The sequence below is a fragment of the Chiloscyllium plagiosum genome, chromosome 4, assembly GCF_004010195.1.
Source record: "Chiloscyllium plagiosum isolate BGI_BamShark_2017 chromosome 4, ASM401019v2, whole genome shotgun sequence".
NCBI lineage: Eukaryota > Metazoa > Chordata > Chondrichthyes > Orectolobiformes > Hemiscylliidae > Chiloscyllium > Chiloscyllium plagiosum.
In genome coordinates this window covers 58,884,332-58,911,603 of record NC_057713.1, presented here as the reverse complement: position 1 = coordinate 58,911,603, position 27,272 = coordinate 58,884,332, and the positions used below count along the sequence as shown (strand labels likewise).

General features: G+C 39.9%; 2 protein-coding genes and 1 long non-coding RNA gene across 7 annotated transcripts in view; 1 reads left to right on the top strand and 2 right to left on the bottom strand.

Annotated features, from left to right (window-relative positions):
- The window catches only part of LOC122549070, an 8,729-nt gene extending 3,093 nt beyond the window's left edge, over positions 1 to 5,636 (bottom strand). Inside the window, exon 1 of one of the 2 annotated variants that reach the window (XR_006311396.1) lies at positions 5,402 to 5,636. This is a non-coding gene — a long non-coding RNA (uncharacterized LOC122549070). The other variant, XR_006311395.1, reaches the window with a different exon arrangement.
- The window catches only part of LOC122549068 (putative Polycomb group protein ASXL3), a 294,423-nt gene extending 287,332 nt beyond the window's left edge, over positions 1 to 7,091 (bottom strand). Inside the window, exon 1 of the mRNA XM_043688272.1 lies at positions 6,894 to 7,091. Within this exon, the coding sequence (XP_043544207.1) occupies positions 6,894 to 6,947 (54 nt within the window). The 5' untranslated portion in view covers positions 6,948 to 7,091. The remainder of the gene's footprint in view (positions 1 to 6,893) is intronic.
- A 172-nt stretch (positions 7,092 to 7,263) lies between these two features.
- Positions 7,264 to 27,272, top strand: part of LOC122549069 (coiled-coil domain-containing protein 178) — a 388,456-nt gene continuing 368,447 nt past the window's right edge. For 3 of the 4 annotated variants that reach the window (XM_043688277.1, XM_043688275.1, XM_043688276.1), the window contains exons 1-5: positions 7,264 to 7,564; positions 10,349 to 10,429; positions 14,264 to 14,403; positions 17,341 to 17,414; positions 23,536 to 23,618. In XM_043688277.1, the coding sequence (XP_043544212.1) occupies positions 10,372 to 10,429; positions 14,264 to 14,403; positions 17,341 to 17,414; positions 23,536 to 23,618 (355 nt within the window). In that variant the 5' untranslated portion in view covers positions 7,264 to 7,564; positions 10,349 to 10,371. Of the gene's footprint in view, positions 7,565 to 10,348; positions 10,430 to 14,263; positions 14,404 to 17,340; positions 17,415 to 23,535; positions 23,619 to 27,272 lie in introns of those variants that run through there. The other variant, XM_043688278.1, reaches the window with a different exon arrangement.

Sequence of the window (27,272 nt, the reverse complement as noted above, 5' to 3'; positions counted from 1 at the left end):
GAGGCCACATCGGGTGCAGCGGATGCAATAGATGATGTGTGTGGAGGTGCAGGTGAATTTGTAGCGGATATGGAAGGATCCCTTGGGGCCTTGGAGGGAAGTAAGGGGGGAGGTGTGGGCGCAAGTTTTGCATTTCTTGCGGTTGCAGGGGAAGGTGCCAGGAGTGGAGGTTGGGTTGCAAGGGAGTCAGGGAGGGAGTGGTCTTTTAGGAACGCTGATAGGGGAGGGGAGAGAAATATATCCCTGGTGGTGGGGTCCGTTTGGAAGTGGCGGAAATGACGACGGATGATACAATGTATATGGAGGTTGGTGGGGTGCTAGGTGACGACTAGTGGGGTTCTGTCCTGGTGGTGACTGGAGGGGCGGGGCTCAAGGGCAGAAGAGCGGGAAGTGGAGGAGATGCAGTGGAGAGCATCATCGACCATGTCTGGGGGGAAATTGCGGTCTTTGAAGAAGGAGGCCATCTGGGTTGTTCGGTATCAGAACTGGTCCTCCTTTTTGTCAACTACTGTATGCATACTGTATGGTCTGCTGAGTATTTATAGTACATTACAGTTTTCTTTACAAGGAAAGATATAAAAGAGACCTCACGGGCAACTTTTTCACACAGAGGGTGGTGCGTGGAATGAGTTGCCAGAGGAAATGATGGAGGCTAGTATAATTGCAACATTTAAAAGGCATCTGGATGGGCATAGGAATAGGAAGGGTTTAGAGGGATATGGGCCAGGTGCTGGCAAGTGAGACGAGGGAGTCAGATCCACACCCCCCACCAACCCAACCTCCACTCCCGGCACCTTCCCCTGCAACCGCAGGATGTGCAAGACTTGCGCCCACACCTCCCCCCTCACCTCCCTCCAAGGCCCCAAAGGAAACTTCCATATCCGCCACAGATTCACCTACACCTCCACACACATCATCTATTGCATCCTCTGCACCCGATGTGGCCTCCTCTCTATTGGGGAGACAGGCCACCTACTTACGGAGCGTTTCAGAGACCACCTCTGGGACACCCGGACCAACCAATCCAACCACCCTGTGGCTCAACACTTCAACTCCCCCTCCCACTCCACCAAGGATATGCAGGTCTTTGGACTCCTCCATCGCCAGACCACAACAACACGAGGTTGGAGGAAGAGCGCCTCATCTTCCGCCTAGGAACCCTCCAACCACAAGGGATGAACTCGGATTTCACCAGTTTCCTCATTTCCCCTCCCCCCACCTTGTCTCAGTCAAATCCATCGAACTCAGCACCGCCTTCCTAACCTGCAATCTTCTTCCCGACCTCTCCGCCCCCACCCCAGTCTGACCTATCACCCTCACCTTGACCTCTTTCCACCTATCACATTTCCGACACCCCTCCCCCAAGTCCCTCCTCCCTACCTTTTATCTTAGCCTGCTGGACAAACTTTCCTCATTCCTGAAGAAGGGCTTATGCCCGAAACGTCGATTCTCCTGTTCCCTGGATGCTGCCTGACCTGCTGCGCTTTTCCAGCAACACATTTTCTGCTCTGATCTCCAGCATCTGCAGACCTCACTTTCTCCTCCAGGACAGGTTGTTAGTGATCATCACTCCCAGGAACTTGTTGCTCTCGACCATCTTCACCTCAGCACCATTGATGCAGACAAGGTCATTCCCTCCATTCTGCTTCCTGAAGTCAGTGACCAGCTCCTTCACATCACCAGCTCCAGTGACATCGATGGAGAGATTGTTATCTTTACACCATACCACTATACACTCAATCTCTTTCCTGTACTCTGTCTCGTTATCGTTTGACATCCAACCCAAAACTATGGTGTCATCAACAAACTTGTAAATGGAGTTGGGGCAGGACTTGGCGACAATATCTGGGGTATATAATGAGTATAGTAAGTGGGCTAAGTATGTAGCCTGTGGAGCACTGGTGTTGAGGATGATGGTGGAGGAAGTGCTGTCATCTATTCTTACTGATTGTGGTCTGAGGTCACTAAGTTGAGAATCCAATTAAAAAGGGGGGAGTTGAGACATAGGTTTTAGAGTTTCGAGAAGTTTGTTTGAAATTATGGTGTTGCAGGCAGAACTGTAGTCAATAAGTAGGAGCCGAACGTATGTATTCTTGTTATCCAGATGTTCCAAGATGAGTGTAGGGCCACAAAGATGGAATCTGCTGTGGACCTGTTGCACCAGTAGATGAATTGCAAAGGATCAAGCCAGTTTGGTAGGCTGGAATTCATATGAGCCATGATTAACCTCTCGAAGTACTTCATAATTATGGAGGTCAGAGCCACCGGGCAGTAGTCATTGAGGTATGCTGCATGACTTTTCTTTGGCACTGGGATGATGGTATCTTCTTGAAGTGGGGACTTCAGATCATGGCAAGGAGAGGTTAAAGAAGTCTACAAATACTCTCGCGCTGGTCTGCACAGGATTTGAGTGCACGAAGGGGGGCTCCATCGAGGCCAGTTGCTTTCCATGGATTCATTCTTAAGAAGGCCGGTCTAGCATCTACGGCAGTGACCGTGGGTACAGATGCATCAGAGGCTGTTGGTATAGGTGACATTATTTCACTGACTTTTTGTTCAAAGAGAACATAAAATGCATTGAGCTGTTCGGGTAGGGATGTACCGTTGCCTGTCCAACTTAGCTTTGTGGTCTGTCATGTCATGTCATGTAAGCCTTGCCACAAATTACGGGTGTCCTTGTGGTTAGTCTGGGTCTCAAGATTAGTTTGGTGTTGCCTTTTGGTATCTCTGATGGCTTTATGAAGGTCATAGCTGGATTTCCTGTATGTCAGGGTTGCCCGACTTGTACACCTCAGACCTGGACTGGAATAGAAATGGATCTCTTGGTTCATCCATGGTTTCCTGCATGCATGTTTACTAATGAAGTCTGTAATGGTAGTGACATCCTTGTTTAGGTTGCCTGTTGAGTTCTTGAATATGGAGCAGTTCACAGACTCTTAGCAATCAAATAGAAGTTATTCCAATGCCTCAGACCATCTCCATCCTAAATGTTCCATCCTGAATCCTTAGACTGTGACCCTAGCATCGAGGCACTGATCACTCTTGTTCGGCTGTGATGGGCTTGGCATGTTGTCCACATGACTGACATGAGACTCCCCAAGCAGTTGCTCTACTCCCAGCTTCAAAACAGCAGGTGAGCACCAGGTGGCTAGAGGAAGTGCTGTGATACCTTCAAGGCCTCACTGGTGAAGTGTGACATTCCCACAGACACCTGGGAATCAATGGCCCAAGTGGAGGAGGAGCATCCAGGAAGATAGCGAGCACCTCGTCAGGAAAGAGCAGAAGCCTGATGAGGCAGCAAAAGGAGTGTGCTGCCTCACCAATCCCTTCCCATGACCACCTTCTGCTCCAGTGTAACAGAGCCTACGGAAACCACATTGGTCTGTACAGCCACCTATGGACGCACCCTGAGAATGGAAGAGAGTCATCCCCATCTGCGAGGGACTGCCAAATGAATGAATGGCTTCTAGACTTGACTACTCTAATGCATTCCTAAACAAACACTCACATTCCATCCTGCATGAAATCATCCCAAGTTCTAGTGCCCATGTCCTAATTTGAATCAAACCCATTTCACTTTTTGTTCCTGTGCTTGCTGACCCACATTGACTCCTGGATCAGCAATACCAATTTAAAAATTTCAATCCTTGTTCAAGGTTTGTGTAAAGATTTGTAGCTCAGTTCAATCCTTGTTTTCAAATCTTTCCATGGTCTGATACCTCCTTATTTCTATAAACTCCACAAAACTCACAACTCAGATATTTGTGTTCTTCTAATTGTAGCCAGTTGAGAATCCCAATTTTAATTGTTCATCCATCGGTGGTCCTGTTTTCAGTTCCCTAGGCTTAAAGGTCCCTACATCCTTCTACTCTCCACCTGGATACTCTTCACCCAAGCTTTAGGTGATCTGACAAAGCATCTTATAGTTTTATAACACTTCTTCAAAGTACCATGGGAGATTTCACTACGTTAAAGGCACTATATGAACATATATTGTTGTAATACACAAACACTGAGAAAGTTAAATTTAAGGAATAATTGGTTATGTATTTCGATCTGGACCATATGCATTTTAGCATTGAGGAAATTCACAAATTCACAGTCAATCTGATGTGCAGCTGTAACCACAAGTTCTAAATATTGTGTCGTTTCTATAAGTGGGACAAAAGATAGAATAGAACAAATAGCTAGCAAAAATTCTTAAATCACCAAAATATATGGTTTAACACATTAGATCTACAATGCTGAATTTAAACAGTGCCCCACCTTATTTTGAACATGGGTTGGAATCTTCATGTTTCCTAATAAATTAAATATATATTATAAATAATACTTTAGTGTGCTGGTTAAATTCCAACAGAACAACTGTTTAGTTCTGCCAAGTTGTAACTTAGTTGAATGGATTTTGGCAAGTGAGTCGAGTCCAAGTAGGGAAGAGTGCATGCACTCTGGATGACATTGACAAAAACCTGACTTGTGTGCCTTACTTAGTAATTTGGTTTGGAGGTTCTTGAACATGGTGATATGCTTCCACATATCATCTCATATATTTTAACTTTTTTTAAAAGATAGTAAAAAAAATCCAATGACAATCTGTTAGTTTTTAATTATAATAAAGAATTAATGAAAATTGGCTCTTCATTAAGTTTAAAAGTATCGTTGGTACTTCAAGCAGAGTTTTGCATATATGATTAAATTGGTAGACTTCACATTCTACTTTTCCGAAATACAAACTCACTGGCATCAGCTAGAATCATTCCGAAGCAGATGCTGTAGCAAACTAATAACCATACTCAATGGCATTATTAGAAAACTTGCTAATTTCTCTGTGAACTTATCTACACATTTTACAAAACCTTAAAAAAGATAATTGGATCCAGCCAGTGTTTAAACACAGGGGTAAGTCAGACATAACGTATTGTATTGTATTGTGATCAAAAATGACCACCGTCACATACAATAGAATAAACATGAACAATATACTCCAATAGCTCACATGCTAATTTCTAAACTCTACAAATAGATTTTCCAGCCTCTAAGACTGCAGCATTATTAAGACATCCTCAACTCAAACGTTACAGTGACGTTCAAGTGATACATAAAGTAGTCTGCACTCCAAAACTGTATTGTAACCTTACATCCCACATATGTGGATCTGAAAAAGATGGGTATTTTTTGGTGCATACTTCTTTGGAACATTGAATGCAAGCAAATCCAAACAGGCCCACAGTTGTTTCCCGACTGCAATGCTTTCTCAAATGGGGGAGGGGAAACTCTGGAATGCACAGAAGTCTTTTGACACTGCCGCTATTTCACATCTAAAATAAACATAATTTACACCCCAATGATATGTTAAAGACATTTGAATTTAAAAAAAACACAAAAGAATGAAAGCCTTGACCTCTTTCTCCCATTGTCCTTTTCCTGAGAAGACACTCCCTTTGTCGTCAACGTAACTCTGGAGCTTGCTCATCTATCACTCACTATGCTCTCACATTCCCATTTGCGCGTCTCAATATTTTTTTGGCAATTTCATGGCATTTTTTTTTGACCCTCGACTGAAGAACATCAAGTAAACTTGTACTGAGAAAAGTTTTAGCTTCCAATCTGGCAACTCCTCTGTTACTGTATTTCAATCTGATCTCTTTGCACTTCACTGAGCCTGTTCTTTACATTTTATACAATGTTATCAGGGTTTTATAGTTTTAACTAATTATTCAGTGCACAGCACCAATGACTCTATCTGCTTTCAGAATTACCTTATACATTGTTTTATGAATATATTTACTTTCCACATTTCATGGCAAGATTGTGATAAAATTAAAATTCAAAACTTGACAATTCACTTCTACAGAAGATGAAGTCCAACGTTACTGTTTCTTGTGTTTCCTTCACAAATCCTATATACAATTTTACAAGCTAACATCTGCATGCAACACTAATTGGGAAACATGCAACTAAAATTGAAGATTTTTTTGTCTTAAATGTGTGTTTATAAAGACAAATGATGTGGTGACTGCTGAATAGATAATCAGTTCTGGGTACAAAGTGCTATTGGGTCAGACACAAACAGCCAGATTCAGAGAATAGCTGCCTTTACTTGACCTAATAATCTGCTTCTCTTCCAGATTCTGGACATTGATACTGGACCATTGTTCCATTTTTCCAGTTGAGTTATGTTTCTGTCTTAAGATCACCACTGTATACTAAATTATGCTAACTCTTTGTACTGGTGGCTACCAGGAATTACAACAAAACAACTCAAATTCATTGCATTAGTTGTTGTACTGAATTCAATAAACTGTTAAAAAATAGCTAAGACATAATCTATCTATTTCTATCTTGAATTGCGTGAGTTGAAAACTTTATTATCGCTGCTGTATTCTTTAGTTTCTGTGATGAAAAGAGAATGATAGTGAAACAGCCTTAAGTGACATGAGAAAATGAGTGTTATTTTGTGTGGCAACATACAAGCAAGATATTCACAGAAATAACCATAGTATTGAAAATTAAACAACTAGCATGTAAGGAAAGATCAGTTCTTACTAGTTAAACTGTTTCCTTTTCAGTCATCAAATCGATATTTTAAAATTGTAATCAAGGGTAAACATTATGGACAAGATTTTGACATCACCAACAATTTATTGTTTGCATTCTTTTACAACAGATGTATAACTAACTGAACATATTATCGGATTAAAGATTAGTTTATTACCTTTAAATTATTCCTATAAAAGTCTTAAGAAATATAGATAATTACAAAACAAAACCCCGTTTTGTTGATGCATCCTCAGTAAACAAAGCCCTAGGCGGACAACAGCAGTTGCTGTATCCGCTTGGCACTGACCTGACCTGGATTTGATTAAAAATAAAAGAAGAAAAAAAAAGCATACCAAACGGGCCGCCTCAGCCCAAGTGCGGTCCTTCTTTTTCCTTTTGTCTTTCATTCTTTATTTTTCTTTTTCACTCAGAACATTTTTTTTATTTTTTCAGGCAAGAGGTAAAAAAAGGGACACTCAAGCAGCAAAGGACTAGACTAGAAGACAACAATCCCACTAGCACATATAGTACACAGCTTCCTCCCACCAGCCTCCCCCCCACCCCCAGACTGCACCCTCCAGATGACAGATCTCCCCTCCCCCTCTTCCAACTCAAAACAATACAAAACCCAGCGGCCCCAGCGCCGCCCCAGTCAAAGGTCACTCAACCCCCCGCCCCCTACCCCCGAAGCACACCACACCCTTCTCTTGCCGGATTACCGCGAGTCTTCATCACTTTTGCGGTTCACACTTGTTCTTTTTCCTCCGAGTGAGAAGAGTTCAGGTTAAAAGTCTCAACTTCCCCTGTGCATGGAGAATGATTTTTGTGCGATTCGTTGGTACTCCATGATTGTTTGGAAGATGGCTGCAAGCCTGGAGGCTGCGCTCTGTGTTGGAAGCGTCGTTGCCTGGTTACGGCCGCTGCCTGGTAACCGGAGAGAGTCCGCGCGGGGCCCAAACATTGACGAGGAGGTTCCAGCAGCTGCTGTAGAAATCGCAGCGAGATGTAGCCAGGGGTATGATCTGTAAGTGTCAGTAAAATTAGCTGATTGTATGACATATAATGTTTAAATTATTGCACGCTTTTTTACCTCGTTCAGTACCCCAATTCGTTTGAACTGAGTCCTTTCTTGAGGGTGAACTGAGTTCCTAGGCTGTGCGTTTGACAAAATAGTGATTATGAAAGCGAGCGGAGGGTATTAAGTCTTTGGGATTCGTGCTTGTAGTTGTGTCCCGCCTGCGCCTTGTCCCACCCTACTTCATCTAACACCATCAATTTATTGTTCCCGTTAACTGCTCTCTCATTTGTTTCTCTAGCTTTCCTCATGTACATCTATACTGTATGCCACGACTGTTTGTTGTTCTTCCCAAGTTCCTTTCTTTAATGCTGTATTGGATTCACTAGTGACTATGGTGGATATATGTTCTCTATATCTACCTTACTTTAAAGACATCCATCAGCCATTGAGTAACCTCTTTTTCTAGAGAAATGTTCCTGATTGCCTGTGATTTGTAAAGTTGTCTTTGCAAATCCTTCTTTGTATCAGTAGCTCTATATTCTTTTGTATAGTATTGACAGGAACTATACACATATAACCGTTCAAAACAAGTTTGTAAGCTGAAAAGCATTTTCTTGTATTTAGCACTTTTTCCACCTTTTGATAATATATAACTTGAGCTACTCAGTTTAAATGTTCATTTCACTTGTAACAATTGAGGTTTATAAGAGTTTTGTTTTGGGACTGTGTCTTTGAATTAGTATAGATGAGAGAGTGATGTGACCTGTTCTGAAAACATGCCTCAACAGGTGTAAAGAAGGGCCTGTTTTAATAAAAGCCATAGAATCCCTACAGCGTGGAAAAAGTCCATTTCGCCGACTGAGTCTGTCCCAAGCCTCTGAAGAGCATCACACCCAGACCTGGCCACCCCACCCTATCTGCGTAACCCTGCATTTACTATGGTTAATCCATCTTGCCTGCACTACCCTAGACACTACAGAGCAATTTAGCATAGCCAATCCACCTAACCTGTGGATCTTTGGATTGTGGTAGGAAACCGAAGCACCTGGTGGAAACCTATGCAGATGCTGGCTGAATGTGCAAACTCCACACAGTCACCCAAGGTTTGAGTCCAACCTGGGTCCCTGGTGCTATGAAGCAGCAGTGTTAACTATTGAACCACAGTGCTAACCTATAGTTTTGATAGGACAAAGAAGACAAAACAGTTTACAATGTTAGAAGTATAGTTATCATGGACAGCTTTCAGGTAACCAATTTTAAAAAATCAAAGCAGCATGAAGAAACCTATTTTTAACCCAGTGAATTTTTGATATTTGGAATGTACTACCTGAAAGAGTGTTGGAAGCAGATTCAGCAGTAACATTGACTGGTAAATTGGATAGACTGGATAAATATTTGAAAGGAAAACCATTACAGTTAAATGGCAAAAGAGCAAGGCAGTGGAATTATTTGAATTGCTTGACCCAAGAGGGGATGATGAGTATGATGAACCAAATGACTTCCTACAATAGTTATTGTTTTGATATTGTATACATCTTGAGATGTGCACCATGTATGGAGCGAAAATGCGTTAGAAGCAGACATCAAATGCTAGAAATATTATTTGAGTAACAGACTTCACATCAGTATTAAAATGTGTTCCATCTTTGAATCAGAAGTTGAATCCTATATTTAATGTGTGCTGATATTCTTTTTTTTTTAAATTTAAAGTTCTCTTATTTGTGATAATTATGTTTGGTTTTTGGGCAAGTGGTAAAAATATGGGCCCACATTGTCTTTACTTGGGACATTGGAAAATTAATTCAGTGTCAGAGATTGGGCCAGTTACAGAAGATTTAAGCAGGTAGCTGGATACCTACCCTAGAAATGTTATGTTGATTATGGGATGGCACAGTGGCTAACACTGTTGCCTCTCTCACAGTGCCAGGGACCCAGTTCAATTCCATTCTCAGGTGGCTGCCTGTATGGAATTTGCACAGTCTCCCTGTGTCTGCATAGGTTTCCTCCGGGTGCTCTGGTTTCTTTCCACTATCCAAAGATCTGCACGTTAGGTGGATTGGCCATGCTAAATTGCCCATTGTGTCCAGTGATTTGCAGACTAGGGGGATTTGCCATGGCAAATGTAGGTTTTCAGGGATAAGGTAGAGTGGTGGGTTTGGGTGGGATAATCTTCGGAGGGTTGGTGTGGACTCAATGGGCCAAATGACCTGCTTCCAAACTGTTGGGATTCTGTGATTCTTCTATGATTAGTATCTGATCTTACTCAGTAGTGTGGCAATAGAACTGACTGAGCATCACAATCAATCCCACTGCTGTCTCTGGACCAAATACCAGTTTAAATCATCCCCCAACCACGCTTCAACTTGCCACATCTCTGAACTGCCTTCTCACTAAAGTTCTTGAGTCCTTGAAAACCTTATTTGAATATCACAAGTCATGTAATAAGGGGATGAATTCTCTCTTTGACTGTTCTCTCCAGTATTTGTGAGTCTTTTACATTGTTGGTTGTGCTGAGGATTTAATTACTTTTAACAAATCGTGAAGGTCAGATAGATTTGGGAATTTTATGGACATTTTAAAAATCTTTAATTCTGTGGTAACTCCAGAAATAGCAGGGCTTGATTTCCAGTTTGTTATCCTGTGCGTTGTGACAAGATTCTGAAAGTTAAAGTTTTTGGCCTTTTTATGACTGTATGATTCTATTCAACTACGGTATTAAAGTGCAGATTAGTGCCTTCATTTTAATGTAATTATTTTTAAGAGGAAATATGTTTGTATTCTTTTTTACAGAAACTACAACAACCAGGAACAGAATGGCAGAGGCACACCTATTCAGTAAGAAAAGTAGTGGATGGCCTGCTCAACTACGAGGTAGATACCTTGATTTCGAAGAAATAACAACACTTAACCCCATCATCCTTACTGAATTGGATGATCGAATCGAATGCTGGAGCAAGGGAACACTTGCTAGGAAACAGACTTTGTATTGGGTCTTTTAGTATCCAATTGAGTGAAATTCCTTTGTACTCCGAACCAAATTTTAAATTAGCTGTCTGATCATCTAGCAACTGTGGAATTATCATTAGGGGTGTTGGTCAGGTAGAACTGGGATTGACAGAATACATTTGAAGACTAACTCTATTTTTAGGTGAATTTGATGAGAGGCATTATGTGGATGAGATAGAAGTGACGGATCCTTAAGCAGACCAGAGAGGTTAGTGTGGAAATGGGAAAATTATTTTTTGCAACTGATACTTTCACTGTGATTAGATAGGTAAGATTGGAACCAGATGAGTGCAGTACTACCCAGATGCATAACAGGAGAGATGGTGATAGTGTGATTAACTATATGACAAGCTGTAGACAAATTGAGAAGGATGGAGAGGCCAAACATATCTTGATCACAATCAGTTAGGAAATTATTTGTACCTTTTGATATAAGAACTTTGATATAAGTACTGGTGGAAACCTGAAACAAACACAGAAAGGGCTGCAGATACTCAGCAGGACAGGCAGCATCAATGGAGAGAGAAACACAGTTAATGTTCTGGATAAGAATCTTATGTGACTTGAAATGTTCACTCTGTTTCTCCTTCCACAGGTACTCTCAAATCTGCTGAGTTTCTCCAGTATTGTCTTTGTTTATTTCAAATAGAGACAAAGAAACATACAAAACTGAGAGCAGGAGAGGGCCATTCAGCCCTATGAGCTTGGTTCAGCATTCTATATTCTCATCCAATTTATTACCCTGTTCTTGCTTTCTCTCCATATTCTTTTTGATTACTTTAGCCCTAAGCTTTTGAACATCTCCACCATTTCTAATGGTGGAATACCTAACATTGCTGCAATCAAAACTTGTTTATTTTGTCTAGCCAACCTTTGTGAACCCAATCCTTTTTTAGATTGATGTGAATTAATAGTGATTGAGTTTCTGCATGTGATTAAATTTTAAAGAAAAAACTATAACTGAAATTTTATTTATATAGTAGAACCACATTTTTCAGCAATACCACTATTAATATAATTAATGTTTAACCCAGATACTATCAGCAGCCTCTTTGGAAAACAAAGTAATATTCAGTTCAGTATGGCTGTTCTTCAGAACATATCAAAAAGAGTACTAATAGACTCTTAACTTTGTTTCTCTTTCCACAGATGCTGCCAGATCTGCTTAATTTGTCCAATACTTTGTTATAGTTCCAATCTTCAGCATTTGCAGTATTTTACTTTTATATATTGGTAGCCATTTAGGTAGTTATTTGTGTGATATTAAAAAAAAAATCATGAGATGTGAACTTCACTTGCTGGGTCAGTATTTATTGCTCAAGACCATTGTCTTGAGAAGGTAGTGGTCTGTTTTACTATGAGTTCTTGTGTGTCCTAGTCCTACTCAGGGCTATCTGATATTACATCGCGACTGATGGAAAGCTGCTGGTGTTCTGTACAGTGACTGCAGATGAGTTTCGAAAGTGACAGTGAGGAGCTCTGGCCCAGAATGCCTGACAATCAGCTTGCACCATCTTGACATGTATGGCAGCAGTCTGGCTGAGAAACAGTTGTAACAGCATTGGTGAGAAAAAAATCACATGTGTGCTATTTCCTAATTTGGCAACACAGAAATCTTTGTAGTTTGTTGGAGGACTAATTGCTGGAGTGCCGTGACACCAAAAGTTCCTTTGCACTAATCCATAGTGTTGACAGCAGTAGTCTGAACATGCATGATAACTGCCTTTGCTCAATGTTGGGTGGCTACTGTTTGTGTCACAATGTAAATTGAGACATTGGCCATCAGACACTGCTTTGTTGGGTTCGCTAGTGTATTGATAGAGCTGGTTAGTGATGGTGCAGATTCTGAAGGATGTTTCCTCTTGTAGACCAAGTAGGGGATATAGTTTAAAAATATGACAATTTCATTAAAGTTGAAGTTAAAGACTTTTTTATGGGTTGTTAGTCTGTGGGCTTCTTTTCCTCCAAAAAAGTAGGGGAACAGGTCATTGAATTTATCCAAGTCTGAATTGGATAGATTTTTGATAGATAAAAGAGTGGAGGATTGTGGGTACAGACAGGAAAGTAGAGTTGCGACCCCATTCAAATCAGCTGTGATCTTATCAAATGGTAGAGCAAGTTCAAAGACTATGCTTTCACTGCCTTTTGAGGAAGAGAGTGCCAAAGAATTAGTACCACTAAGAGAAAACAAAAGTGACCACTTATGTTTTAATTGGACAGTTCTTTTATATTTGAACAATGCTGTTACAGATTCCATGCCAGCTCACCCAGAATACACTGCGGTAGACATCAAGAACCATGCTTCTGGATTAGAGTGGTGCTGGAAAAGCACAGCAGTTCAGGCAGCATCATGCTGACATGGAATAAATTTATAAATATCTATTAAAGGTTTCATGACATATTTAAAAAGGAAAAGTTTTCATGAAAATCTATTCTAAACATTTTAAGTACCCTCAAATATGTAACCCTTATGAAAACAATTATTTGTATGCATAAGCCCACAGCCAACCTTTTAATAATATCTTGGAGCTGTCAGTAAAATTGTGAACTTGCAACACCCCATTGTGATAATGGTAGGTCTGGGAAATCAGTCGTGTAGTTGTGATAGCACAAAAAATTTTCACAAATGACTAATGCGGATTTTATTCGACTTGCAGATATGATCTTGTTTAAATTTTTAAAGGACAAACGTTTTAAGTAAGTTGGCAGCTCAACAGTGCTACAGACATTATTCTCCCATTTTAAATTGGGTCTTAAAAATTCGAAATTCACAGCAGGATAAGGCAGTAGCAAAGAATTACTATGTTTGAACTTTCAAGTAGTCCTGCTGAGTTCCCATTTCTCTTGTGTCAGACGCGACCCACCCCATGCACTTTTGGCAAAAATGGAATCTGTTGTCAGGGCTGGAACTTGGGATCTGAATTTCCAGTATCATTTTGGGATATGATGTGGAGTCTCTCGGACATGCAAAAAATATGTGTTAATGTCTTGTCCCTCCTAACATAAAATGCATAGCTATAGAGTCATAGAGATGTACAGCATGGAAACAGACCCTTCGGTCCAACCTGTCCATGCTGACCAGATATCCCAACCCAATCTAGTGCCACCTGCCAGCACCTGTCCCATATCCCTCCAAACCCTTCCTATTCATATACCCATCCAAATGCCTCTTAAATGTTGCAATTGTACCAGCCTCCACCACTTCCTCTGGCAGCTCACTCCATACACGTACTATTCTCTGTGTGAAAAAGTTGCTCTGTACGTCTCTTTTATATCTTTCCCCTCTTACCCTGAACCAATGCCCTCTAGTTCTGGACTTCCCGACCCCAGGGAAAAGACTTTGCCTGTTTACCCTATCCATGCCCCTCTATCAGGTCACCCCTCACCTTCTGATGCTCCAGGAAAAACAGCCCCAGCCTGTTCAGCCTCTCCCTAAAGCTCAAATCCTCCAACCCTGGCAACATCCTTGTAGATCTTTTCTGAACCCTTTCAAGTTTCACAACATCTTTCCGATAGGAAGGAGACCAGAATTGCACGCAATATTCCAACAGTGGCCTAACCAATGTCCTGTACAGCCACAATATGGCCTCTCAACTCTTGTACTCAATACTCTGACCAATAATGTTCATTGATTTGGTGGATAGAAAGAACAATGTCTATATATCTATGGATATTCATTTTGGTTTTCTCTCCATCAAGAGATGAACAAAGGTTCGTGCCATCTTGGTTCCTCTGCATGCCGTAAATGTGACTGGGGGAAAGATGCATTACCATTTGTCTGCAAAGTGATTCGTCATGTCCGTGAATTAGAAACAAAGACTGAAGCATGGTTCAGACAGGTAAGGCTGGGAGAAGCAAACTATAAAACACAAAATAATTTTGTGTAATTATTTCTTAATAAAGATACAGCTTCTATCGCTGTAGACTTGTTGTGAAAGGTTGGTGCAGCATATGCTGTCATATCCTTGATTACAAGGAGTGCAGTGCACAAGAAATTTCAATGACCTGACGAGAACTATTATGGGAAACTTTCTCTATGGCATTTCTCTTGAAAGTATTTCAGATAAGATCATCTAATTTGGCATAGACTAGAAATTGAAGCACAACTTAAAATTGAATATTGACCTCTTTATTAACTATATGGAAATATTAGCATGTTTAATGGATATTTAGAATATCTGCAAAAATAGTGAGGTTAGAGTCAGCTAAAGACCCGAATATCTCATTATTACCTTCAGACCCTAAGATTATAAGAAATATGAACAGGAGTAGGCCATTCACACCTTAGAGAGCCTGCTCCACCATTCAATACAGTCATGGCTGATCCAACATTCCTTGTGACCACTTTCCTGCCTTTCCCTGTAACCCTCAATTCCCCTACTGATCAAGAATCAATCTATTGATCTACCTAAGAACCTTAAATATACACAAGGACTCTGCCTGCCACCCTCCCACCACACCCTCCACCCCACCCCCACCCAACTCCCCCAGCTCTCAGTGGGAAGGAGTTCCAAAGATTCACAACCATCTGAGACAAGATATTTCTCTTCATCTCAGTCTTAATTGGCACCCCTTTATTCTGATTCTACGTCCTCTGGTCCTAGACTCTGCCATGTGGGAGACATCCTCTCAGCATTTACCCTGTCAAACCCCTTTAAGTATTGCTATATTTTTCGATTAGATCATCTCTTGTTCTTTTAAACTCCAGTGAGTACAGTGAAAACATATAGCCCTTTGCTCCTAAGACAATCCCTGCGTTCTGGGGTTCATCTTAGTGAATCTTGTCTGAACATGCCTCTGATGAAATTATATTGTTCCTTAAATAAGGGGACCAAAACTGCTCACGGTACTGTAGATGATGTCTTCACCAGCACCTTCTACAGCTAAAAATTCCTTACTTTTGAACTCCAACCACCTTGAAATAACAGTCAACATTCCATTAGCGTTCCTGATTACCTGCGGCACCTGTTTGCTAGTTTGCTGTGTTTTGTGCACAAGTACCCCAAGTCCTTTGTGTTGCAGCTTTCTGTAGCTTTTCTCCATTTAACAAATACTTTATTCTTTTGTTCTCTCTTCCAAATGAACAACTTCATATTTATACTCCATTTGATCACTTTTTGTCCACCTACTTAACCTATCAGTATCTTTCTGAAAATTGTTTGTATCTTCTTTGCACTTTGTCTTTCTACCTATTTTTCTGTTGTCTGCAAATTTTAACTACAGTCCATTTGCTCCCTTCCTCCAAGTTATTCTTATATATTGTGAACAGGTGTGTCCCAGCACTGATCTCTCTGGAACTCCACTGGTTGCAGTTGGCAACCTGAAAAAGAATCCCTTATCCTCACTCTCTGATTCCTGTCCAATAGCCAATTCCTTATCCACACCAATATGCTATCCCCAACACCATGGACTGTTAAGACTTGACTTTCTGTGCAGTAACTTGTTGAATGCCTTTGGAAATCCATGTACACACTACCCATTCTGGTTGAGACTTCCTTGTAAAACACTAATAAGTTAGTCAAAAACAAATTTCCTTCCATGAAGCCGTGCAGACTCTGATTTTCCAAATGATCATCTGTTGGTAAAGTCATGAATGTTCATTGTAACTGTTGGAGAAGGATTTTAAAGAGGATTCCTGAGTCCCATGTTCAGTCAAACTTTACTCAGACTCCCTACCAATGCAACGTGGGAAAGGCCTCTGGAAACAAAATTCCAAGACAGTCTTAATTCTCCCAATAAACTACAGGATATTTGTACATTCTGCATTACAATGATTATATGCTACATCGAAATCAGCACTTCCCACATCCCGAGAGACCGTTCTACCCCTTTTCAGACATTTGCCAGCTGCATTGTACTGAATGGGTGCTGTTTGGTACCTTGCGAAGCCGCAATTATTTATTTTCCTGGTGTCATTTTGATTAAGTAATGTTTTGCAATTGTCCCCTTAGAATGCTGCCTGCTTTCACCAGATTAGCTGTTTGTACCTTTTGTTATGTCATTCAGTCCGTAGTGTTTATACCATTCATCATATGTCCTTTGGTCCTTTGATATTTACACTATTTGTCCTTCAATATCCTCTGACGTGTCTGAGGCTTCTCTCTCCTGTCTACAGCCAGTTGTCTAGAGGAATTCAGCTAAATTTCTTAATGTTAGTTTGTTATAATTTCAGAATACCTACATGGATAAAATGTTATGGGCACTACTTAAAAAAAACTTTGATTATGGTGGGTCAGACTTTCCTTTCTGCACTTTAGTAAGTAACAAACTTTGGACGAGTTGGTACCAGGCACTTACTGAGGTTTTTCAAGGGTACTCCTTATTAAGACTATCTCCAGGAATCTGATTAAATTCCCTGATGTTTAAGACACTAAACCTACAGAAAATTAAAAATACTACTATCATATGAATCTGTGTACATGTATATGTCCTTATAATTCCCAAAGGGTCTTAATTATAGTCCAGTTTCTCCCCTTCTATCTAGATTAAATAACAAGTTTTAAATTGGCTTGCTACAAGGTTTCCATCCCAGCTTCCCTTATCAGAAATGCCTGATGTTTATATTTCTTTGCTCTTTCCCACTAAAGTGAGGCACTCCTTAACTGGTTGCCATGTGTATGAAATACCATGATTGTGGAAACTGCTTTGTTCAACTTTTCAGCCATCTTGTTAGCTAAGATCACAGATGACCATTTTATGTTACTTTCAGCCATAGTTAATTCCAGTAACTGACTTTTTTCTTGAAACACGAATTTGATCACATCTTTTTCTGTTAGCTTCCAGCACCTGTACGATCAGAATCCCAAGAAACAAGTCTATCTTCAGAAAGTACAAATGGGAATGGTGAGAGGTGAGAACATTAGCTCGGGGAATATTTTATTAGTTTTTAGGAGCAAGATGATGTCTCTTCAAGGGATATTTCAGTCCAACAAGTTGTATCTTAAAGTTCCTTAATCTTAAAACTTTCATGTGTTAATGCCCTTTACAGAAGTGTTATCAAACAAAATGGAATACAAACTGCTTAAGGAGATATTGGATATGGGGGAAGATGTGCAAAAGCATCATCAGAGGTAGATTTTAAAGAGTGGTTTAAGTGACCAATAAAAATACAGACTTATCAGGAAGGGAAATCTAAAACTTGGCGCACAGTTAAAATAGCTCAAGAGGCTAGAGTTGTAGGTGCACAACTATTTTCGTGTAGGGTTGGAGATACTTATTCTGAAGGGAAAGGGTAATCAAGTAGGAATTTGAAAACTCAAGGATGAAAATTTTATGATGATCTCCTTTGATTGTCTAAAATTCAGGTAGTAGATCAGCAAGGTCTTTGTGTTTTGGCAGCAGCATTTTGAGTGATATCTAATTCATGGGTTAATTATTGGTTTCTCTGAGAATGTATCTCCTCGGTAATCATGATCATAATTTGATTGAATTTCACAATCAGTTTGAGGAAGAGGACAGTAGATGTAAGATTGGTGTCTTTAACTTAAATAAGGGCAATTATGACGGCATGAAGACAGAACTGGTTAAAGTGCACTCAAAATTAGGTTAAAGGATGGGTTAGTAAAAATGCAGTGGCAGATGTTTAGGAGACTTTTAGAATGTTTAGAAAACATACATTCTAGCAAATGAGTCTTTGGAATTTCTTCTCAAAAGGCAGTGGATGCAGAATATTTAAATATTTTAAGGCAGAGCTTGATTAGGGATGAAAGATCATCAAGAGTATGTAGGAAAGTGGAGTTGAAGTTAAAATTAGATTAGCCATAATCTTATTGAATGGTGGAGCAGGCTTGAAGTGCGGAGTGCCCTACTCTTGTTCTTTGTTTGTGTGTTTGTAAGAAAGATTCTAAGGGAAGGATGCACAATGGGATAATTACTTAACCTTGTCACATTACACAATACCAAGTCTATATAATTTGCTGTTTGTTTCTTAGACAGCTTCTGGAGACTATCAATCTAATTTTCCAGTTTGTGAAAATTTACAATAATTGAGCCCCTCAGTCCCAAGTACCTAATATTTCTTCTTGTATACTTTGTCCCACATTGTAGTTACTGTTGAGGGGCCTGTAGAACACTCTCACTAATGACTACTACTTCCACTATTCCTCATCTCCACCTAAACTGACTCTATATCTTTGGTCTTCTCCTGAAACAGGATTATCTCTGACTGCTGTGCGAACATTCACCTTTGTCAGTGTTACTCCTTTTAAGTAACTTTCTATTTTGTTTTTTCAGGACCCAATCCTTGTCACCCTGCAGCCACATCTTCATAATGGCTATCAGATCATACTTATTTATGTCAATGTATACTTGTAATTGGTTAATTTAATTTGAGTGCTATTTGCTTTCAGATATAGAGCCTTTAATTTTATCTTCTTTGTAATATCTAGTCTTGATTGGTGCATTCCTAGCTTCTATTGCAGACTGTAAAAGCTCATGGTGTAGGGGGTAACATTAGCATGGATAGAAAGTTGGTTGGCTGCCAGTAAACAATATAGAACATAGAAAGGTACAGCACAGAACAGGCCCTTCGGTGCACAATTTTGTGCTGAGGATTGATCCTAATCTAAAATAAAATAATATGTACAAATACATCTTTGATTGGCAAGATGTGACAAGTGTAGTCCTGCAGAGGACTGCTGAAGCATCAACCTTCTGTCGATGGCTTGGAGTTTAAGATGGTTAGTTAAGTAAAGGAGTCATTGGTTGTCAGTGGTAGATAGGAACCTGGGAACCAAAGTGCAGACTGACCTGCCATGAACTTATTGAATAGCAGAGCAGGATTGCGGGGTTCTACAATCTACTCTTATTTTGCATATCCTTTTCAGAAACTTAAACTGATTTCAACTGCATCTCAGTTGGTTCCCACGGACACTACCGTTGACTTGTACTTTGGTAGCAGCAGGTGGTCAACATTGCCTCATAATATTCCAGCTATGGTGTTTTGAAGTAATTTTCAACTGTACTATAACTATATCTATATGAGGTGAAGAAGGAAAGTTTCCAGCAAGAAAACTGTGTGTATATCTTTATATTAGGCAGCTTAATGCAAAGTGAGCCAGCCATTCATTACCTGTGAAAGCAACAGTCAGTAGTTAAAAAGGTTGCAGAAGCAATCACAGTCTAGACCTGCCTGTAGAAGGTCAAGCACTCGACATAGTAGAAAATACTGAAAAATTTCTGCAACATGATAACGATTCATAGCTGTTTACCTCTGATTTAAAGGCTTTGTTCATGATAAATAGTTGTTTTACATACAGAAATGTGGTCCTTTAGTTTTCTATTAACTGTGATGACTAAACCTTTCCTTCAAGTAAATTAGGGACTTTGTATAATTAAGGGGACGCAATGGCCTAGCTGTGTTATTGCTAGACTATTAATCCAGATAGCAGACATTGAAGTCTGCAAATGTTGGAGATCTGAGTTGAGTGTGTGTTGCTGGAAAAGCATAGCAGGTCAGGCAGCACCCAAGGAGCAGGAAAATTGATGTTCGGGCCGGAGATTAATCCAGATACTCCACTAATGTTCTGGGGACTTTGGTTCAAATCCTGCCACGGCAGATGTAGGAATTTGAATTCACTAAGAGTTTGGAATTAAGAATTATGAAACGCTTGTCAATTTTCTGAAAAACCCATCTGGGTCATTCATGTCCTTCAGCTATGGGAAATTTACCATCCTCAACTGATCTAAGCCTATATGTGATTCCAGAACCGTAGAAAGGTGTTTGACACTCAACTGCCTTCTGAAATGGCCTAGCAAGCTTTGTAATTGGATCAGTTGCTATGAAATCTCAAGGAAATGAAACTGGACTGACCACTTGACATTGACCTAGGCACTGGAAAAGACCTATGTAGAATCAGCCCTGTTGACCCTGAATAGTCCTCCTTACTCAAATCTGGGGGATAGTGCCAAAATTGGAAGAGCTGTTACATAGACCAGTTAAACAACAGCCTGACATAGTCACACAGAATCGTGTCTTAAAATGTCTGAGATACCATCATTACCATCCCTGGACATGTCCCATCTCACTGGCAGGACAGACTGAACAGACTGAATTTGCCTTTAAATCAGGGAATTGTCCTGAGAGTCCTTACCATTGACTCCAAACTTCACGCCGAGTGCCCATGGCTTCAGGTTAAACATGGGCAAGGAAGCCTCCTGTTGGTGTTGTGGACCAGACCAACCTCCCATCAATATATATCTAGACCCTAACTTCTATTTAAAAGCAAACGTAAGGTGCTGTGTTCCAGATGTAGTTTGACTGGTTACACTATTCAGCATTAAGCAATATACACTTTATTCTTACCCTGCAGTTAAAATACAATCAAAAGAAAGAATTGATATAACTTTAATTCTACTGGGAAACTTAACAGAATAATAGATTATTTAACCACTAAATAATAATAGTTCCAATATATTAAGATCCCATAAACACACCCTTGTCATTCAGTAAAATAATATCCTAAATAGATTGTCTCACATACAATGTTCCTCCAGTCCAAGAGGAAAGAACATCAGGAGAAAATTCTGACTGAGAGAAAACTTGAGTGTTTTGCTGTAGCAACAATTACTGAAAGCTAAATTAAAGCTCGGTTCTGCTGGAGATTTACTCCGCTCATTCATGCATGCCTTGTTAAACATTTAAAACAAACACCCAGAGATTTCACAAGCTGTGTATTCTATTGGCTTGGGCCAGACAGCTTGGTGCCTATGGCTCATACCCTCTCCAAAAAAAGGCCAAAAAATAGTTCTCTGAAAGCCATAATATTGTTCATACCTCAGCTTTTTTTTTAAAGTAAAGAAAGGAACCATCAATATACAGTTATGGCTTCATTTATAAAAACCTTTAGTCTTGTGCCACAAGTACACAACACATATACATTGCATTGAGTCTAAGCATGCAAACATTCAATACTGCAGTCTATTTCAATCTGCCACTAAAAACCTTCATCTTCCTTCCACAGTCATGACAATGCGTCTACAATTGCATTCTCTCATCCTGACACGTGTATCATTTTCAAATTAAATGACTATAATAATAAACTCCATTTGAACAGTTTGGTACTTTATATCTTTTAATTTTTCCAAAAATATCAATGGATTACGATCAGTATAGACAGTTGTCTCCGATACATTACTGGTCACATAAATGTTGAAATGTTGCAATGCCAACATCAAAGTCAAGGTCTCCTTTTCAATTGTGGAATGTTTCCATTGGTGAATATTCTACCTCCTCATCATTGTTTTGCAAGATTATGGCGTGGTACATAAAGCTCAAAGCCTCTCTTCAAAACAAAAGGACAAAATGCACCTCTTAAAGCCATAGTATTGTTACACTGGTCACCACATGCTGAATTGGACTCCTCCACATTGAACTACGCTTAGAAGAAGCACTCAGGGTGACAAGGGAGGAAAATGGATTCTGGATGGGGGTTTTCACCACCAAGAGTGGCTCATCCAGCTGGTTGTGTCCCAAAGGAGGATGGAATCGAACCTAGGTCCCTGGCACTGTAAGGCAGCACTGCTCGGTACAGTGCTGCCCTATGGGACAGATTTCAAACAAATGTTGTAACTCAAGACTGGGCATCCATTGAGGCTGTACGGGTTATCGCTAGGGACAAAATTCTACTCCACCACAATTTGCGACTTTATAATCTGGCATATCTGCCTACTGTACCATTATCATCAAGCCAAGCGGTTCCAATATAGTTACAACACTGGCATCTACCTGACAATCTGGAAAATTGCTTGGTTTTATCCTGTAACCAAAAAGCAGCACAAATCCAATCCGACCAATTACTGTCCTGTCAGTCTACTCTCGATCACCAGTAAAGTGATGGAAATTTTCATCAACAGTGCTATCAAGCAGTACCTGCTCAGTGGTCCTCAATTTGGGTTCCACTGCCCCTTCAGTGTTACCATCACTGAATCTCCCATTATCAATGTCCATTGATATCAGGTACCACTGACCAGCAACTTCACTGGACCCGTTATGTAAATACAATGGCTACAAGAGCAAGTCAGAGGCTAAGGGCGACTTACTGGGAACTAGTAATTCACTTCCGGATACCCCAAAGCCAGTGCCCTATCAGATATGCATCAGTCAGGAGTGTGATGGAATACTCCCCACTTGCCTGGATTTGTGCATTCCAATTATACTCAAGAAGCTTGATACCATCAGGATAAAGAAGCCTGCTTTATTGGCACTGAATCCACAAATATCCACTCCCTCCACCACCGATGCTCAGTAGCAGCTGTGTGTACTATCTACAAGATCCACTGCAGAAATTCACTAAAGATCCTCAGAAAGCAACTTCCAGACCTATAACCACTTCCATCTAGAAGGACAAGGGCAACAGGTACACGGGAAGACCACCATTTCCAAATTCCCTATAAGCCACTCTCCATTCTAAGTCAAGCATTGTGCGTCAACCTACAGCAGGTGCTGTAATAGTTTATGAAAGTAGCTTGCCACTACCTGCACAGAGCTTCCTAAGGTTGGTAGTAGAAGCAGTATAATTAATCTCTTCCCCTAAACTGAGGGTAAAATAAGCCAGTTCCCATGCTTGGTAGATAAAAGTTAGATTTTATTAGATAGTGTGTCAGGTAAGGTTTGGTTGATGATATCGTTGCTATCTCGGCTCAAATGTGAAGGATGGCTATTTGCCGTGGTACTATTATACAATTGTACATGAATGTGTGAACTGGAAGAAAAACAAAATGTTGTAGAAGTGCTTAATTACAGTTAATTTTAATTTTATGGACAAATTAAATGTTAAAAAATAGATATCAATGTTGAAAATATAACTTACATTTATAAATATATACCGACAGTATTCAAAATGTAAATGCTTCTTTCTTTAGGGCTTGCATTTTATAAAGTCACAGCAAGTATGCACAGTCATTTTATTATGATATTGTTAAATATTTGCTACAATGTATCAGCAATTTTATTCTAATTCTGTGTTCTGTAGATATGTAATCTCTGATACAGATGTATCAGATCAAAAATTTTCCAGTGAACTTTGTGTTCAAGGTGTTGGACTTGATCGAAAAGGTATGACTATTATAAAATTGTTGATTATACTTGTGTGAAGATTGTGTCAAAGGAGCAATTAAAAATAGTCCTTTTAAAATTAAATGTTAAATATAATTAAGTTTTTGTGTATTAAATGTAAATATATCTCTTTTAAGCGACAATTTTATATTAATGCTGATAACAGTAGAAAATAATAATAGTTTTTCTGATATAATCATGGCTGCAGAATTCATTGGTATTGTTTGTATGAAAGTGGTATCCATGATGTGCCATCTACAACTGAAGTTGTTTTGGTGAGAGACCATTGTAAACATTATAGTGTAGACATTGGGAGTATGCAGTGTAGGAAGATTGTGATGCCAATCAGTTGTAATACTGATTTGACACCAGTACTACTGTTATTGACCTCGCTACTCCTGTTAACACTGTGAAAGACACTGAGCAGAACATGCATTCTACAGCATATTTTGAGGTTAGCTGCTGTTTCTGCTGACTCTGTCTAAGGTGCTAAAACTGTAGTGAGTTTGACGGCTGTGTCAAGTTGATTAAGATTTTTATTCTGATGTCAAAGATTCTGGTCAGATCAGTTGTTCACAGTCTGGAATGTTGTAGTTATTATAAAATTTTAGAGCAAGATTGAGTAGAGGGAGCACAAAAGAAAACAGTTATTGAAGGGGGAAGAGGAGGTAACAGAGTAGACTCTGAGTAGAAAATCCTATCCACTCAGGATTTTCAGGGGGTATTTCTCTTACCTCAATCCAATTCTGCACATCAGTTATTTTTCTTGCAGCAGCTGCTCTTTGAAATCGCAAGAGGGGTCTCCGAACAAGTAATCCAGAGACTCGGGCTAATGTTTGGAGAATATGGGTTTGAATCCCACAGTGGCAGACGGTGAAATTTGAATTCAACAAAATAAAGCTGGAGTTAAACCTAGTTCAAATAACAACAATGTAACCATTGTTAAGCAATGTAATAACCTATCTGCCTTCAGAGAAGGAAATCTACCATCCTTGCTGGCCTCGCCTACTTGTGACCTCCGAACCACAACTCAGTTCAAGGGCAATTATTAATGGGCAATAATTCTATTGTCAGCGACTTCCTCATTCAATGCAAAAATTAAGAATAACAGATCTGCAGTTGCTGAGGAAGGCAAGAGTAATGTTGTTGGTAGGTATGAACGTAATCATTGGGATCAATGATGGTATTGGTATCCTTCTACGTTGGAATATGCAACCAATTTGACATCCTCTCAGTTCACTGTCCATTGCTGCAACAAGGCATTTTATCTATTGATTCTGAAGCAGGTAAATTCTGTATGAAGCTTTATCAGTTTAGTGAGCTTTCCTAGAATGTAGAGTGACATCACCTGTACACTCCTGGCTTCACAGACATCATATGTAAATCCAAATTTCTAAGTAACTGCAAAGAGTTTCAATTGCTGAATACTTAGATCGTATGAATCCATGCTCAGCAAATCATGAAGGTATGTTTGATATTCTGACAGTGGTAATAGTACCTTTATTTCTATTACCTCCAGACTTGAGGCACTAGGCAATCCAGAAGGTATTCTGTTGAAAACCAGGTCTATTGGCTTCCCAGTTTGCTCGTACTTTGACTGAAGTGTTATATTGTGCACCATGCATAAAATGAGAATTATGCTACCAAGCAAAGCTTTATCGAGTAGACTATTGGGAAGCTCATGTAACAGTCCCATTGTTCAGACCATTTGAGGGAAGCTCTGTAGTACTCACTGTGGAAAGGATTACTGCACTATTTAAAAGCTGACAGTCATTGTAAATGCTGTTTACAAAGCTATTTGTTCATGCACTGGATAGGTAGAAGGTTACAACAGATTAATTGGAACCTGGGAGTACATGAGAAGGGACATTCAGCGAGCAACCTCTAGCTGATTGGTCTTTGAAGTGTTGACCCATTGTTGATGACAAATGCTTTCTGTCTGCCAACAGCTATTGGGCAACTGTACAGCTTGTGGGTGAATGCTTAGTCAGAATTTTCAATTCTGACCATAGCAAAGCTGCCAATGTGGTGCGGTTATTCAAGAAGTGATAAAGGTATAAATCAAGAAACTATAGGCCAATCAGTCTAATTTCAGGGAAGGGGAAATTATTGGACGCAATTCTGAGAGACAGAACTAATCTACACCTGAAGGGCAGTGATTAATCCAGGATAGTCAACATGGTTTTATTAAACAGAGGTAGTGTCTGACCAGCTTGATAGAATATTTTGAAAGGTGACCAGGTGCGTAGATAAAGATAGATTTGATGTAGTCTACTTTTTGTTTTGGACCAATAAGGTTTGATAGGAGACTGATAGTGAAAGTAAGAGACCATGGGATCTAAGGAAATTTAGCTAATTGGATCTAGCATTAGCTAAATAGCAAGAAGCATTCTTCTTTCTCTGGTTGAGGGGTTTTTTGTGTGACTGGAAACCTGTGTCAAATGCGGTTCTGTAGGGATCACTGGAGGCCTCGCTGTTTGTGAAGTGTATATATAAATGATTTAGACTTGAATGTAGAAGCTAGAAATGTTCCAAAAAGTAGTGAGGTGTTAAATATTGAGGAGGTTAGCTTCAGATTACAGGATACAGATAGGCTGGTCAGATGGGCTAATTAGTAGCAAATGGAATTTAATCTGGATAAATGTTAGATGATGCACTTGGCCATGACAAACAAGGCAAGGGAGTATATGATGACTGGTAGAACACTGGATCAGAGGGACAGGTAATTCTTATGTAACACGCATTTATTAAATGCAGTTTATCTGCAACACGATTTTTGAATGCCAACTTTTTTATAAAACAAACTTCCGTTTGCTGTTACGTGATTCTCATCCCCGGCACTAGGTGATGTGTTGCGCGGAGGACTAGACTCTGCATTGGCATCACATGATCAGTTGGCTCGTGCGCTTTCTCATCAAAAGCTTCATGAAAGGTATTGTGAAATGTTTGTAATAGTGGATTTGAAAAAGCATTATGAAAACGTCTACAGCCTGAGGACAAGAAGCTGGGAGCAAATTGTTAATTTAAAAACTTGCGGTTCAGATAAAAGTGAAATTTCACTGGAATTGACTAATAGTAAAAGAACAGTGTTGAGAACCAGTTTGAAACGTGGCTTTGTTGTTTGTATTAAGGCTTTTTCTTTCTTTTTGTTTAAAAAATATAGTCATGGAGATGTACAGCATGGAAACAGACCTTTCGGTCCAACTCATCCATGCCGATCAGATATCCCAACCCAATCTAGTCCCATCTGCCAGCACCCGGCCCATATCCCTCCAAACCCTTCCTATTCACATACCCATCCAGATGCCTTTTAAATGTTGCAATTGTACCAGCCTCTATCACTTTCTGTGTTAGTCCATTCCACACATGCACCACCCTCTGCATGAAAATGTTACCCCTTAGGTCTCTTTTATATCTTTCCCCTCTCACTCTAAATCTATGCCCTCTTGTTCTGGACTCCCCCACCCCAGCTAAAAGACTTTGTCTATTTATCCTATCCATGCCCCTCATGATTTTGTAAACCTCTATAAGGTCACCCCTCAGCCTCTGACACTCCAGGAAAAACAGCCCCAGCCTATTCAACCTCTCCCTATAGCTCAAATCCTCCAACCCTGGCAACATCCTTGTAAATCGTTTCTGTACCGTTTCAAGTTT